General features: G+C 33.3%; 1 protein-coding gene across 10 annotated transcripts in view; it reads left to right on the top strand.

Annotated features, from left to right (window-relative positions):
* HERC4 (HECT and RLD domain containing E3 ubiquitin protein ligase 4) overlaps positions 1–16,739 on the top strand; it is a 112,131-nt gene that overhangs the window by 18,944 nt on the left and 76,448 nt on the right. For 8 of the 10 annotated variants that reach the window (XM_036336876.1, XM_036336884.1, XM_036336875.1 and 5 more), the window contains 3 exons: positions 12,061–12,220; positions 15,587–15,676; positions 16,522–16,598. In XM_036336876.1, the coding sequence (XP_036192769.1) occupies positions 12,061–12,220; positions 15,587–15,676; positions 16,522–16,598 (327 nt within the window). The remainder of the gene's footprint in view (positions 1–12,060; positions 12,221–15,586; positions 15,677–16,521; positions 16,599–16,739) is intronic. The other 2 variants (XM_036336879.1, XM_036336878.1) reach the window with 1 other exon arrangement.

Genomic DNA, 16,739 nt, shown 5'->3' with positions numbered 1-16,739 from the left:
GTGCCCGCAACCAAGATACATGCACTTGACCGGAATTGAACCTGGGACCTTTCAGTCCGCAGGCCGATGCTCTATTCACTGAGCCAAACTGGTTAGAGCCAGAAGGGCTTTAAAAAAAAATACGGTAAAGCCCTAAATTTTTATAAAAATGTTAAGTATATTTGGAAAATCCATTATTAAAACATAATCATGTTCTTTAAATATTGTTAACAGAAGGACAATAAATAGGGGAATGTTTATATGTTAGTGCCTTGATCTGTAAATAGGGATGATGGTATACCCTACTCATGGTGTTATGAGGATTAAATGAGATTACTATGTCATTTTGCACAGTGCCAGGCACATAATAAGCTCTTGATGTATGTTAACTGTATACCTCTATGTAGATAGAATGCATAAGAGGGGTATGAACTTGTAAACATACCCATTTGTAAACAATTTTTAAAATCAAATTAGAAATAGCTCCATATGAATATTATTTTGTGGGCTGTCAGCTAAGACATATAAGTCAGTTTACATTAATTTTATATTTTATCAGGGCACTCAAAATGCTTTAATGGCTATGGGTTGTACCGTTTCAAATTTCTATTGGTAATAATTTAGAGAATAGACACTAATTTTTTTTGATGTTTTAGTCTTATTTCCTTCAGTCTCAATTTGTTTTATAATACACTTTATGATCATTACGTATATGGATTTTTTTAGAGATTCTTTACAAAGTGTCAGTAAACAATAACTTCACGTTAGGAATAGGGAAGTACATGCCTTGAGTGAAGTAGCCTTTTGCTTCGTTGTTATCTCTGTAACAGAATTAACTATGATTATTTAAAGTTAAAAAAAGCATTCTGAATTATTTATTGTTGTTATTCACTAACCTTGAGTGGTTAATGTCATCTTTCAAAAGTCAGAATCATAAATGTATTAACTACACATTCAGTTGTTTAATTAAATAATTAAAAGAACCATAAGAAAAAAATACCCTTGTAGGTAACCAGAGTTGACAGTTTAGTATTTATTTTCTCAGTCTTTTTTTCTGCATATATATTGGGGCTGAGTGACTTTTAAAAAAATGTTTTATTGAGGAAGAGAGAGGGAGAAAGAGAAACATGGATATGAACATCAATCAGTTGCTTCCTAACTGGGCATCAAACCCTTGACCTTTCAGTGCCTGGGATGATGCTCAACCAACTGAACCACATTGGCCAAGGCTGTGTGTGATATATTTTTTTTTTATTTTATTGATTTTTTACAGAGAGGAAGGGAGAGAGACAGAAAGTTAGAAACATCGATGAGAGAGAAACATCGATCAGCTGCCTCCTGCACATCTCCCACTGGAGATGTGCTCGCAACCAAGGCACACGCCCCTGACCGGAATCGAACCCGGGACCCTTCAGTCCGCAGGCCGATGCTCTATCCACTGAGCCAAACCAGTTTCGGCTGTGTGTGATATTTTTAAACAAGAATGGAGTTACATAGTGCCTCTTAAATAAAATACTCTCTTGTGAACATTAAGTTTTTTGTTTTTTTTAAAATATATTTTATTGATTTTTTTACAGAGAGGAAGGGAGAGGGATAGAGAATTAGAAACATCGATGAGAGAGAAACATCGATCAGCTGCCTCCTGCACATCTCCTACTGGGGATGTGCCCGCAACCCAGGTACATGCCCTTGACCGGAATCGAACCCGGGACCTTTCAGTCTGCAGGCCGAAGCTCTATCCACTGAGCCAAACCAGTTTCGGCTGAACATTAAATTTTTAGAGATGGATTGTTCTTTTTAGAGTTTGGAGTTATTCAGAGAGAAGGAAAGAAGAAACATTTATAGCAACTAGGAAGGCATGGTAGTTCAGAGGATTTTGAAACTTAAACTTTGAAGTAAGTAAAATTTGAAGAATTAAACATTGGCATATAGCCATCTGGCAAAATTACTAAGGAATTGAAATGATGCCTCTTTAAATTAGTTATTTAACAAAGTGTATTTCTCAGTTTTAGAATTGTTATCAACATGGCTCTGCTTGGTGTTCATTAACAATACTGTTTTTCAGGCCCCATAAGTTAAACATAAAACATTAACAGAGGTTTTTGTTCTCCAAATAAAACATTGAAAATCATTTAAACTTTGTTAGAATTCAGTGTTTTAAAATTCATAACACATGTTGGACTTTATTAAACTCATAGACCATATTAAAAGTTAAAATTGATTGTGGACTTGCATCACACCTGGAAATAACCAGATAGTCCTTGATTTATGAATGAATTGTGTTATTAAAATCTTTAAAATGTTCTTTGCGTATGGAAATTTTGCTAGATAAAGAAGTTTTCAAACAAATCTTCCTTAAAACATATTGCACCTAAGTATAATATTTTAATAATTATATTTAAGTGAACTGTGTAACATTTTCTATAGAAAAATTCATTTGGGTTTTAAATTTGGATGTCAGAAAAATATCTGCACCCTTCAGCTATCCTGACTTGTTTAGTTCTGTTGGTTTATCAGTTCCAGAAAGTTCAGGATAGATATTTGTCGGCAGCATTTAACTTAACTAAGATAAACAATAATCTGATCATAGCCTCTGCTTCCTAGGTAAGAACCTCTTATCACTCCAAGTTAATTATTTCCCTAATGTTTTGATTTTGGGAAATGGGACATTTGTTCCTGTGGGGTCATTTTAGAAGTTGGGGGCTTTCTATGTCTTAAAACAATTCTTTTATTTTTTTTCTGACTACCAAAATAATACATGTACTGTAGTCTTTTTTAAACTTATAGAAATGTATAATCTAAAAAATGGAAGGCACTTTCCCCCCTGCATTCTAAAGATGGCTACTACTATTTATATTTTCATGTCTTTTACACTTGTGTTAAAAGACATAATTTTATACTCATTTATATAAAGGTCTGTGATTTGCTTTTTATTTGATACTAGAGGCCCGGTGCACAGGATTCATGCACTGGTAGGGGGACTGTGGCCTGCAGATATCACACACACACACCCCCCCCACCCACCCCCCCAGTGGGAGCGTACTCATCCCAGCTGTTCCCAATGCCTGCAGCGGTAGCAGCTGCTCATCCTGGTCAGCAGAAGCTCCTGTGTTGAGCGTCTGCCCCCTGGTGGTCAGTGCGCATCATAGCGACTGGTCGACCAATCGTTCTGCTGTTCAGTCACTTGGCTTTTATTATATAGAATAGGACATTTGTCTTGTTAATATATAGACATTCTTTTTAATAGAAACATCAATTTTTATTACATGGATATTCCATAACTTACCTACTTATTGCTGGAAATCGGGTTATTTCCTGTTGTTTTTTCCCAATTACAAACAGATTCAATAAACATTATTTTACAATGTATAATGAGTTCTTAAAAGGAAAGTGGGTCAAAGGGCATGCATGTTTAGAATTGTAAAGCCTATTGCAGCTTGCTCTTTAAAAAGCTTTTTTTGGCTTATATTTTAAAGATTTTTTTTAGAGAAGTGTGTTTGTTTTTTGCCAATTTTGTGTAAATATTTTTTGCCATTTTTTAACCCTTTGGGAATACAATAACATCACATAAGAATTTAACATCTGTGGATGACAGAGGATATAGAGTGACATGATAATGTTTATATTTTTTCTCAAATGGCTGGGTTAAAAATCTTTTTGTTCTTGCCTGGTCAACTGAGAGCTGTAACAAAACCTTAGCCAGAACATAAGGTTAAATATATATACAGTTGATTAATCAGTTACACATCTGTTAGTAAAAGCGTGGGAAAGGAAAGGAAAGAGGAATAAAAATATTTTTTTTATTCTACCCTTTTCCCTTATCAATACTGTAAACAACTGTCCTTTTCGCAGTATATTTAGTGCCTCATTTTTCACATTTTTGTACTTTTTAAAATATATAGGTTTATTGATTTCAGAGGGGAAGAAACAGATTGAAACATCAGTGATGAGAGAGAATCATTGATAGGCTGACTCCTGCATGCCCCCTATTGGGGATCGAGCCTGGAATCCAGGCATGTGCCCTTGACTGGACTTGAACCCGGGACCCTTCAGTCCACAGGCCTACCAATGCTCTATCCACTGAGCCAAACCAGCTAGGGTGCATTTTTATACTTTTTGTTGTGGTGATTTTACAGTTTAAAATGATCCCTAAGCATAGTGCATAGTACTGAAGTGCTATGTAGGGTTCCTAAGCCCAAGAAGTCTGTGATATGCCTTACAAGGAAATACACTAAGGCATGAGTTACAGTGCTGTTGGCTGTGAATTCAATGTTAATGAATCAACAATATATATTAAGATGCCTTCAAACAGAAACACACATAAAAGGTTACTATTGGTCAGTTGCCAAAAATGTGATCAGAGCTTATAGGAACCTAACCCTGAATATTCCGTAGGGGCAGTGATTTATTTGCTAAATAAGTATTCATGGTGACTTCATAGAACATAAGTAACTACTGCAAACAACAGTAATTGATTGTATTCCCAAGTAGACTAAAATAAAATGACTATAGTTATAACTAGAATTATGATGGAGTTGCCTAGAAAGATGGTGCAGTAGTGAAATCAATCTTTAGCATCCTTCAGTTTTCTTCATAAGTTTTGTAGAGTTTTGCATCATCTTTTAAGAAGGTATAAAAGAATCCTGTAGTCACCATCTTTGTAGCTTTTCTTTTTCTTTTTTGTAGCTTTCATTGACCACAGTTGAGAATGCAGAAATTTTCATTTTCTGTCTTTAATGGCAAAGAGAAGAAAATTGACAGAGAAAGAAAGCTATTTCACAATTACTAGATAAATTAGAAAGTGAATGTGGATAGTACCACTGATGATGGTGAAATTGATCATTGAGTTTGGAGATAATTCCACATGAATTTTCACAAACTCAAGAATTGAGGAATATATTTCTTAGGTTCTAAAGGAAATAGGATGTTCTTATCCAGTTAGTTATTTAACAAGAAGGATTGTATCTTTTAGCATTTTGCATGAAGCTAGACCTATCCTGTATTGGCTAAAGTGATGTATAACAGTATTTTTTCTTATGTTGGTGCAACAAAATTTATTCGATGTAGCATGTAAGTGAACAAATGCTGAAATCAGATATGCATACAAAGGTAATTCGGAGGAAATAGATGAAGTAGAAATGAAAATCATCATTAGGTTGAACATTTTAATTGGTTTTTATAAATCTAAAGACAATAATATTTGCATTATGGAGTAAAGAAGAGTATTATCTCCTTAATAAAATGATGTGCCATCAGTTTTCAAAAATACTGCATTTTAACTGTAAACGTGTAAAAAGAACCAGAAGTAATGATGAGGTCATACTGATCTGCTATCAGTATTTACAACTTGAATATATATATATATAACATTTCTCTAGTTTTTTTTCTTCTCTGTTACTGCTCCTCTCTCTGAATAATGTATTTTTTCTTTCCCAAGGCAATGTCCTTTACTTAATGTTTTCTTTGCCTTTTTGTGCCTCCCAGAACTAAATGTTGTTGTTTTTTCCTTAAAGAGGAACTGATATGGGCAGTGTTATTTTTCTCAAAAAAAAAAATATATTTTTTTTTTACAAAGAATCTTTTTTAAAAATATATATATTTTATTGATTTTTTACAGAGAGGAAGGGAGAGGGATAGAGACTTAGAAACATTGATCAGCTGCCTCCTGCACACTCCCCATTGGGGATGTGCCCCCAACCAAGGTACATGCCTTTGACCGGAATCGAACCTGGGACCCTTCAGTCCACAGGCCAACACTCTATCCACTGAGTCAAACCGGTTAGGGCTCAGAATTTTTATATGAACATTTTGAAGCATAAAGTTGAAAGAGTAGCACAATGACCAACAGTTAAAATTTTGCCACATAATTTTTATCTGTATTATTTCTATTTTTAAAATATTTTTTTAAATTGATTTCACAGAGGAAGAGAGAGGGAGAGGGAGAGAAACATCAGTGATGAGAGAGAATCATTGATCGGCTGCCTCCTGCAGGGGATCGAGTCTGCAAGCATGTGCCCTTGGCTGGAATCGAACCTGGGATACTTCAGTCTGCAGGCAGACGTTCTATCCACTGAGCCAAACCGGATAGGGCTATATTTTTAAAAAAACAGATTCCTTATTTCTGAATTACACTCAGCTGTAATTATGTGCTATTAATAAACTTTTCCAAGAATCTTAGCATCATATCCTCATAATTCCATCTTGTAGCACTTATTTATCTAAGGACTCAGTTGTTTTTTAATGGGCATGCTTGGCAAGTTTTTCTTTTTTCTGTCCTCTTCCTTATATATCCATACTCAATCCTAAATTGAATTTAATATTCACTTATCCCTCCCTTTTTTAACTATGTTTCTTGACTTTGAATGGCAAATGTAGATCAGTGATTAAAACTTAATAGAGTTAGCATACTATCTGGTAATAGTAAACAATGTTAGCTGTTGGGTTTAATATGAACTCTGTTTTCTTTTTCTCACACAGGACATCATTGAGGCAATCTTTCTAGTGATTTTTTTTCTGGGTTCATTAATTCCCCTTTCATTCTTGCTTATCATTGACTTTCTTTTCAAGCCATATTGTTTTCAAGCATTTAACCAGAATTTGACCTGGATGTGAAATGTCTCAATGTACCATTGATTTGACTTTCTAGCATACTAGGAGGAAATTATTAAAGCTATTCATTTTGATGAGACATTTGGAAAAAATAGCAATGTTTAATAATTGTACAAAGTAGTTACCAGTTTTATATATTTGGTAGTAGAAAAGCCTCTGTTAAATATTATCCCCATGGCATATAACTTGTTAGTGTTTCTTTCCTTTCCTTTTTTTGAGTAAGGAAAGGTTTATTGATCTAGAAGGCCTAGCTAGAGAGGATGGGAGAACTAATTCTCAAATCCACTTTAAGAGAATCTGGAGTTTAGGCATACTTTATTGTCAAGGAGGGGTGAGGCAAAGGGTGTGTGCTTAGACAGGTAGGCAACAAAGCAGATCCAAGGAACAGCTCGAAATTTAAAAATCCCTTTGTTCTTGACCTACCCTCTTAGTCTGGTTCTAGAGTCCTTATTTTGTGCATATTTCCCCACCTCTTCCCCTGAGGAAGGGGTTGCTCAAGCCTCAAGCAGAATTTCTTTAGTAATTCGCGTATCTATAGCAGAAGATTTAGCCTGAAGGTCATTGGAGAGAGCAAGCATTTCACTCTTGTAATTCCCCCCTTTTTGTTCATCCTTTAATTTTGAGGGAAATAGGGCAACTGAGTCCAGGTTCAATTAAGAGGAAGGATTGGCTTATAAAATGGAGTCAGATTTGTCACACATCCTGTTGCTCTTAATCTGACTCCTACAATCTCATGGGAAGTCATAGGGAGTAACATTTTTTAAATAATATATTTCTGAAATAGTTATACTGTCTCAAAATAGGTATCTCAATACTTTGATGGGACTAAAATTCTGAAAGTACCAAAATTATTTATCTTGAGTTATTACTATGTAGAAAAAAAGAGCTTAGGTTAGTTTTAAAAAGGGAAAACATCTGTTTTATACATTTCTTTAACTATTTTCTCTAACAATCTATTTAATTTTTATTTTGAATAGACAATATATTCACATGGTTCACAAATCAAAGTAATATAAGTACACATTATGAAGTTTGCTCTTATTATTTAACTACCCTGTTTCCCCCTCTACTCACACCTCCTACAGGTAACTATGTTTATTAGTTTTAGTATATCTAAAGTTTCTTTATGTAGATGTAGGCAAATATGAGTATATATTGTTATTCTTCCTTATGAAAAAAATAGCAAATCATGTACACTATCCCACATCTTGATTTTTTTCTGCTTCACTAATAATGCCCTTGAGATGTTTCCATATCACCATGTAAAAATTCACTATTTTTTGTAGAGCATAGTATTCCAATGTGTACATTAAATCCTTTTTTAGTGGATATTTAGAATATTTCTAGTCTTTTGTTATTATACACAGTGCTGCAAATATACATAAATACACACATTCTCTCACACACATATTTATAACCTGTCCTTTTAGGTTCTCCAGCTGGGCCTATCTAGACAAAAGATAGATTAACAAGAGAAACAAGAGAAAAAAACAAGTTTATTAACACATGCTTTGCACTTACACAGGGGAGCACTCAGTAATGAGTAATTAGAGGTGTTAGAAGGTGGGCTTATATAGCATCTTAAGAAGAGAACAATAAATGTTTAGATAGGTAACAAAATAGAAAGGACTTTGAATTTCTGGGGTGGCAAATTGTGGGAAGGTAACTAATACAGGCTAGTTAGTAAAATTTATGTAGCTTTTACTGGTGCCATCTCTAAGGGTCCCGAGTTGTCTCTGGTGATTAACTTCTGCCCTTCCTGGTAGAGAGGGAAAGGGGACACATTTACAAGTCTATGTTCCTGCTTTTAGGCAAATACCAGAACAGAGAGCTTTTCTTGTATTCTCAGTGGCCTTCAGCTGAAAATAGTCCTGATGCCAAAGTGGCATATTTTGGGGTGGCATACACTGCTACCCTTCAGCACTTAGGTGTATCTGTAGGATAATTTCCTGGAGATGGAATTGCTACGTTCAAAAAGAAAATAAAAATATTTTGTTAGGTATTGCCACCTTCCTCTCCCATCAAGGTTGTTCTATTTTTTATTCCCACAACCAAACTCCCACTATCAATGTATGAGTGCCCTTTTCCCCAACAGATTAGGTCTTTTTACTGTCTCCAAAATTTTGCCTTTTCCAGAATGTCATATAGTTGGAGTAATACAGTATGTAGCCTTTTCAGATTAGTTTCTTTCACTTAGAAAATACACATTTAAGTTTACTCCATGTCTTTTCATGGCTTGATAACAACTCATTTCTTTTTAGTGCTGAATAATATCCTATCATCTCGATGTACCAGTTTATCCATTCATGTACTGAAGGACGTTTTGGTTGCTTCCAAGTTTTGACAATTATGAATAAAGATGCTATAAATACCCATGGGAAGGTTTTTGTGTGGACATAAGTTTTCAACTTCTTTGGGTAAATACCAAGGAGCGCAATTGCTGGATCATTATGATAAGTGTGTGTTTAGTTTTGTAAGAAACTGCCAAACTGTTCTTCCAAAGTGGCAGTACCATTTGCATGCCCACCAGCAATGAGAGATCTATAGCTCTATATCCTTGCTAGCATTTGGTGGTGTCAGCATTTTGAATTTTGGCCATGTTTATAGGTGTATAGTGGTATCTCATTTTAATTTACAAATTCCCTGATGACTTATGATCTATTCTAGACCATCCTTTCATTTGTTTAACTTGACATCTACTTCTATTTTGGTGGGGTTGTCTGGTCAGATTTTGGACTGTTTTGTAATTGGGTTCATTTTCTTATTGAGTTTTAGAGTTTTTTCTTGTATTTTGGATAATAGTCCTTTATTAGATGTCTTTTGCAAATTTTTTTTCAGTCTGTGCTTGTTTTCTCATTCTCTTGATAAATGTAAACTTTTATAATAAAAGGTTAAAAACCACATAGAAAAGTACATAAATTAAAAGTGTGTGTCTTGCCTTGCTGGCGTGGCTCAGTGGTTGAGCATCAACTTATAAACCAGGAAGGTACGGTTGGGGCATATGCCTGGGCTGCCAGTCCCCAGTAGAGGGTGTGCAGGAGGCAGATGGATGATTCTCTCTCATCATTGATGTTTCCCTCTTTCCCCCTCCCTTCCTCTCTGAACTCAGTATGAATACATTTTTAAAAATTGTCTGGCTCTATGAATTCTAAGTGAACATATTATTTCCCTGTTTATGTTATCAGTCTTTTTACTGCTTTTAGTTTGTTTTGCTATATAATAAATTGAATTTTCTCAAATGGGTACATGGAATCTCTTCTTCTTTTCTTAACTCAGGACTTTAAGTGTCTTCCAAAATTCTTCCCGGTATCTTTCAAGGCTTTAATCCCATGTCCCTTTTGTATATCTTTTATCTTAGCACTTAATCACAATCCCTTATCCCACCTGTTATTCTATACATTGTAAACTCTTTTAGAGCTAGAATTCTTGTTTTTTGTTTTTTGTTTGTTTGGGGTTTTTTTAGTTTTTTTTTAGAATTCTTGTTTTATTTGTCTTTGTGTGTCTAGAGTTTGGAGCAAAAGAAGTATTATACGCTATTACTGTTTAGTATGAATGATTGTTTCTTGGATTTTAAGTGCCTTTGATTTTATAGCCATTGCTCTCTAATTTAGGTATTCTTTGTTTATTATTGTTTAACCAACCAGTCATTCATTCCTCTTGTCATCCTAACATTTTCTGCTTTTCACTAGTTACCCTTGAAGATTGTTTTGGAGAAACATTGACTTATTTCTGGGGCCTCTGTGAGAGAGTAGAGATCTCTTGTGTGTTTTCTTTCTTTCATCATAATTAAAACTTATGGGAATGTTTTGATGTAAACAAATGATGCCATACTTCTAAGTTTGTTTTCTTAATTTTTGGGGGGGACAATATGTTATATCTTGTTTTCCTTTTTTGTATGTTTCTGCAATATAATTTTATGAAAACGTGCATACAAAGAGTGAGAGATTAGTATAATGAACTGCCACATACTGTTCACAGCTTCTTGTTATTAACTCATAGTACTTTAAGGTAAGTACTTAAAATATTGTTAGAGGTGTACAGATTCCTAGAGGATATTTAGGGCTAACCTCCCACCCCAAAATAGAGGATAGTAATTCAGATACAATTTTAATTTCTCTATACATAGGGATTTAAACCTCCTTGATGTGATCTGTTTCATTATTGAACAGTTGTATTTGTATACAGAGCTAAAATATGCTTCTGAAGAAACCGTTTGATTCATTTTAACTACTTCAACACGAGGCTTCCAGTTTATTAAAGACAAATTTATAGCTTTCTCATTAAGCTAAAAGAATTAATTTTAAGTGGCATCATAAAATAATTCGTGGTGGACCCTGGCCTGTGTGTCTCAATGGATAGAGCATCGCCCTTCGCATCTAAGGGTAGAGGGTTCGATTCCCAGTCAAGGGCACATACCTGGGTTGCAGGTTCTTCCCAGGCCCTGGTTGTGGGCGGGGGGGGGGGGGGGGGTGTGGAGGGGGCGCAGCCAATCTATGTGTTTCTTTTTCTCCTTTCCCTCTCTTCCAGTCTCTAAAAATAAATGGAAAAAATATCCTCGAGTGAGGATTAACAAAACAAACAAAAACTTGTGGTACTAGTAAACTGATAAGACATTGCACATTTTAGGACTAAGGAAACAATTTCACTTTCTTGACTGATTTGTCAGTGGTTACAGATAGTCTTATGAAGGGCCAATATTTAGAATTAATTCTTAGTTTAAAACTTGAGCACGTTTTAACCACATATGGAGTTTTTATGTCTTTGATGTTAAAATGGCAGTCGATAAACTGAAACCCGTTTGTTGTGGTCACGTTGCCTTTCAACTCTCTCCTCAGCATAACCAGTAGATGCTTCATTTATGAGTTCTGTAAAAAATTTGTTTCCTATCAGAAATTGCCAATTCAGATTATTTCATTAAATTCAGAATCACTCCATAGTGGTATCTATAGGGTAATGTATGTGTCAATTATTTTATTACTTAAAAAAAAAAAACAGCCCAGGTTATTTAAGTGATTCCCTTTTCAGCTGGACTCTCTTATATTGGTAAATGGCTTTGAATGAAGATCACTTTCTGAGAGAATCTTTATAAACCCTTAACATTTCCCTAAATGTTCAAATCACTTAATACAGGGTGTCCCCCAAAAATATGTACACACTTTAACAGCTGGTAGCTCAATTTTGAAAATGAAATGTATTTTAATAAACACTGCCTATATAGTTACTCAAAATGTGTGTATACATTTTTTTGCAACACCCTATATTCTGAGTCAATCATTCACTATGATATATATATGTATATTCCACAATGAAAATTTTGTATGGAACATATTTGCTAGATTTTTCAGAATAACTAAAGTTATACTTAGTCTGTATTTCAGCATTTCCTTAGCTTTTTTATGCAAGATGAAGATTGTGTTTTATTTCCATTGGTAGTTCTAAACTAGAATATGTTTTTCTCCTTGATTTCTGTAGAGCAGGTTGTTGCCCTGGATGCCCAAAATATTATAGCTGTTTCATGTGGAGAAGCTCATACATTAGCACTAAATGACAAGGGCCAGGTGTATGCTTGGGGTCTCGATTCTGATGGACAACTTGGCCTGCTAGGATCAGAGGAATGTATCAGAGTACCCAGGTAACAAAGGTGACCAAAAAGAGGTCTTTAATAATCTTTTATCATAAATTTATTATTAAATTTTCCTGTATACTTTGGGCATGTAAAAGTTGACACCTATTATATCTCCCCTTTGAATTCTGAAGTTTACTAGTTAGGTTCTTACCTTTAATTTGGGTGGAGTGCCCCGTTTTTTATATACTTTTGTTTTCCCCCACATATCTTGACTAGCCCAGCTATTGACATAGTAAATATTGATTGGTTGCATGTTTCTCTATCTTGTTTTTTTAGTGTTTATTGTTTCTATTCAGTACAGAAGTTCCACATACAAAAAAGTTCCACATGCTTAGTGTAAAAATAATTCAGCTACTTTCCACTTTTTTATATAGCAGTGACCATAATTTAATTTATGTTAACCATTAAAGTCATCATAGAATTATTTTAAAATGAAAAATAAATAATGCTTCATTAATGTTGTAGCCTTAAAGATTTACATAAGGCATAATCATTGTTTTAATGTTAAAAATTTTAAGAACATATCTAGGTAAAAATATAAAGATTTAAATAAAAACATCTAATTTATTTTAGATAAATAAATAATACATGAAGTCATGCTTAGTTTTTAAAATTATACAGTTTTTTTGCCTCCTTAAATTCTTGCTCTTTCTTCCTAATAGTTATAGGGACAAAAGAGAAATCTCCAGGGAACCAAGGAATTAAGCTAATTTTAGGTAGCACTTTTTAAGCACACATTTAGATATTTTGTATTTAATTTAAAATTGATGTTGATTTTGGTTTAAGAGATATGAAGTAATACTTGGATAAGAAAATGGAGCACAAGAACTACTAATATATATCAGAGCAGGAACTCTCATCATTCATTGTTAGAAATGAGTTTTTTGTTGTTGATCTTTTTAAATTAGGGAAAGGTAGCTCCTTTAATAAGCCTGTAACCTTCCCTGTGTTGTAACATATTAAAAGTTTTTTTATCTTTGTTCTGACATTTTATATTTGTTGTAGTAATAAACTGTTGAGATACATCACAATCACCTATTTTTTTATTGAACCTGTAACTAAATTTCACAGACCTCAACGAATTTCTTCCCCCTTGTTTCTTTTGCAATAACAATTAAATACTTGGAGCGTTGAAACAAATAAGTATTCCCGTTATGCTTTTAATGTCTCTTAATGATGGTTCTGTTGGGGGAAAAAACCTTTTTTTTTTTAACCAAGTAAATTAAATTCTTTGTCATTTCAAATTTGATTTCTTTCAGAAAATGGTATTTTGCAACCAGTGGTCTTTGGCTAGGTAATACAAAGCATTCATAGAAACATAGTGACCACATGTTTGTCATATTCTCTGTTTTTATTTTCTCCCAAAAGTAATTGTTGTAGGATGGGGTTTTTAATTTAAGATTTAAAAAATTTTGTGGTTTTAGGATTGAAAAGAGACGTACATGTTAGATTTTCTAGGTTAATATTCTCAACCATGATTCATGGCAGAGCTTTCTAGTTTACCCTCATTTTTACTCCACTGGTGTCTTAATTCTCACTACTTACATTTTTGTTTCTATTCACTTCTGGTATATGAGATTTCAGTCAGTAATCTGTAGAACAGCGGTTCTCAACCTGTGGGTCGCGACCCTTTCACAGGGTTCGCCTAAGACCATCGGAAAACACATACATAATTACATATTGTTTTTGTGATTAGTCACTATGCTTTAATTATGTTCAATTTGTAACAATGAAAATATATCCTGCATATCAGATATTTACATTACGATTCATAACAGTAGAAAAATTATAGTTATGAAGTAGCAACGAAAATAATTTTATGGTTGGGGGTCACCACAGCATGAGGAACTGTATTAAAGGGTTGCGGCATTAGGAAGGTTGAGAACCACTGCTGTAGATGATTAGTAAATGGGAAAGAAAGATAACTGGTTTTTATATTTGTTAAATAGCTATATATTAACATTAAGCTGTGTTGTCATTTTTCCTGTTCAAGCTCATCCGTTTTTTTGTAGACTGGTCTGTCTGGTTTATTGTGACATAAACATTGTTTTTACTGATATTTCCAAGTTTTAAAGGTCAATTTAATATTTCAGTAAAAATATACTTTTATGAAAGACTGCCAATAATTTTTCTCTTTAAGTTTCAGTACCATATCACTTTTTAGATGCAAGGCTTTTTCTAGATTCTTAGAGACATCAGCCAGCTTTGTAAATTTCACATACATTTTGAATAAAATGTATCGAAGACAGGAGGAAACTCATATACTAATAGATTTTTTTAAATTACTGTTTATGATTTTCATAACAGTGATCAGAAATGTGAGGATTCACATTAGACTGTACTTTCTTGAGAACAAAATCCATGTTTATGCTAAAAGATAATACATAAATTAAATGATACTTTAAAATTAAAGAATGTAAAACTAATAATTGGAAATTTGAAATTCTTACTACTTTGATAATCTTTTTCTACTTCTAATTTTGTTATGTTTTGAAATAATCCATTCTTGAAAAAGACTGAAATTATCAATATCAGTGGTCTCTGTAGACCTGAATTTTTGGCTAGTTATTTCTTTTTATGTAGAATATAAGTTATACTTTTATTTTTAAAAAGTTAAGCCTGATTTTACTATGTTTAGTTTAATGTAACTGGAAATACATACTTTCCCATGCAAACTTTAGAAAAATAATTGTATTAAATTTGTAGCTTATTTTTTAAAGTTCTATTTATCAGACATAGGTGTGATATGATCCTTGTGAGAACAGCTGTTTTTGGACTGTAGAAATCCAACAGCTTGGTCAGAATTCATTTTCTTAATTTCACTCAGGTTTAAATATATGTTAAAATAGTTTTAATACCAAAGTCTCGAAGACTTTATAAACTTACTCTTTAACAGTGTATTCATTACATACTTTTTGTAAGGCACTGGGGTAGATGCCAGGGATTGTGTGGGTATAAGACACATAATCTGCCTTCAGAGAGTTTATTGTTTAACAGTACACTGGTAATAAATGAATAAGTATGTCAGTAATTAATAGTGATAAATGCTGCAAAGGAAAAGACACAGGGTACTATAAGAATGTAGTTTTGACGTGTTTTACTTGGTTTGCAAATTGGACTTGATTAATTCCTGTTTTTGCATTGCCAATGTTTGCTTTTGGTAATTGCAGAAAAATGAGCATTTTGCTACCTTTTTAAAATCTGAGGGTACATTAGATCCTTCTAACTTGTTGGATTCTGCTAAATTATAGCAACGTAACTTTCAGGTTTTATATTTAAGACATAAATCCACTAAATAAAAATATTTTTAATATAATAATATGGGATTAGAGTAACTCATCTTTCTCCTGCTCAAAATTTGATTTGCTGAAGCTGCCTCCCGAAAATCATGTGTATCGACTCTCTGGTCAGAGCTTGCTCCGGACTTTCATTTGGTCGAATCAGGTCAGGTGGCAGTATCAGGTAAAGGGAAATAATAAGAACATATGTTTCCTACCCACTTTTTTTCTTTAAAACATTCATTCAGTAAAAATAATAGAATGATCAGGTAAAGGGAACTCCTTAAGAAAAACCTGGGATGTTTGATGCAGTTACTTGATTTTTGTATTGTTTGAGAAATCATATTGCAGTTAAGGAAAAATCAGAAATGGGAGAAAAAAAGAAACTATAAAAATATAAGGAAAAAACGCAAGACAGCAGAAATATGACCGAACATGTCAGTGATAATAAGTGTGTATTGATTAAATTTTCCTGGTAAGGAATTAAGTTGAATGTCACTGATTTAGATGCAAAGCAAAGGGGCCAAAAGGAATTGATTTCATAATTTGTGAATTGGTAGTAATTCACATAATAGGAATGTTACTTGTTCTTAACCTGATAGAAGAGAACATATATTAAACTAGGCCAGACATCAATTTTAGACAAATTAGATCATGTACATTTGTTTTACAAGTATATTACAAGTTTTATGTGTTAAGCTTATTAAAAAATTTTTTTTAAAATTTTGACGATATAAGAAATTGTAAAAGCACTCTGAGGGATATTTGAGGTATGCACATAGTTTGCTAAATGTCCTTTCGAAGTATTTTCTCATCACACTTCTAATTTTCTTTATGTCTATATTTTGTGTACTGACTTTAGCATAAATTTTTGGTAAATTGGGCATGTATAAAAAATAACGAACTGCTAGGTTGGTAGGAAACAACTTGTGCATAGTAGGTGGTCAAGAAATAGCATATATGAATAGTATTTAGGATCAATTTAATAAATGGAATTAACTGATTCTGATCTCTCTTCTTCTTTTCTAGAAATATTAAATGTTTATCAGATATCCAGATAGTACAAGTTGCTTGTGGTTATTATCATTCACTTGCACTTTCTAAAGGTAAGCATTGTTTTTATTTTATTTCCCTTTTTCAGTTTTATTACTTGATACTTTAATTGAGCAGAAAGTCCTCCAACTTTGTTCTTTCTTTAAAATTGCCCTGATTCTTGATTCTTTTCCATAAACATTTTAGAATTAGCT

Source organism: Myotis myotis, unplaced genomic scaffold (assembly GCF_014108235.1).
Source record: "Myotis myotis isolate mMyoMyo1 unplaced genomic scaffold, mMyoMyo1.p scaffold_m19_p_15, whole genome shotgun sequence".
Taxonomy (NCBI): Eukaryota; Metazoa; Chordata; class Mammalia; order Chiroptera; family Vespertilionidae; genus Myotis; species Myotis myotis.
Note: the sequence above shows the minus strand (reverse complement) of the source record. Positions and strands in the feature narration are given on the sequence as shown.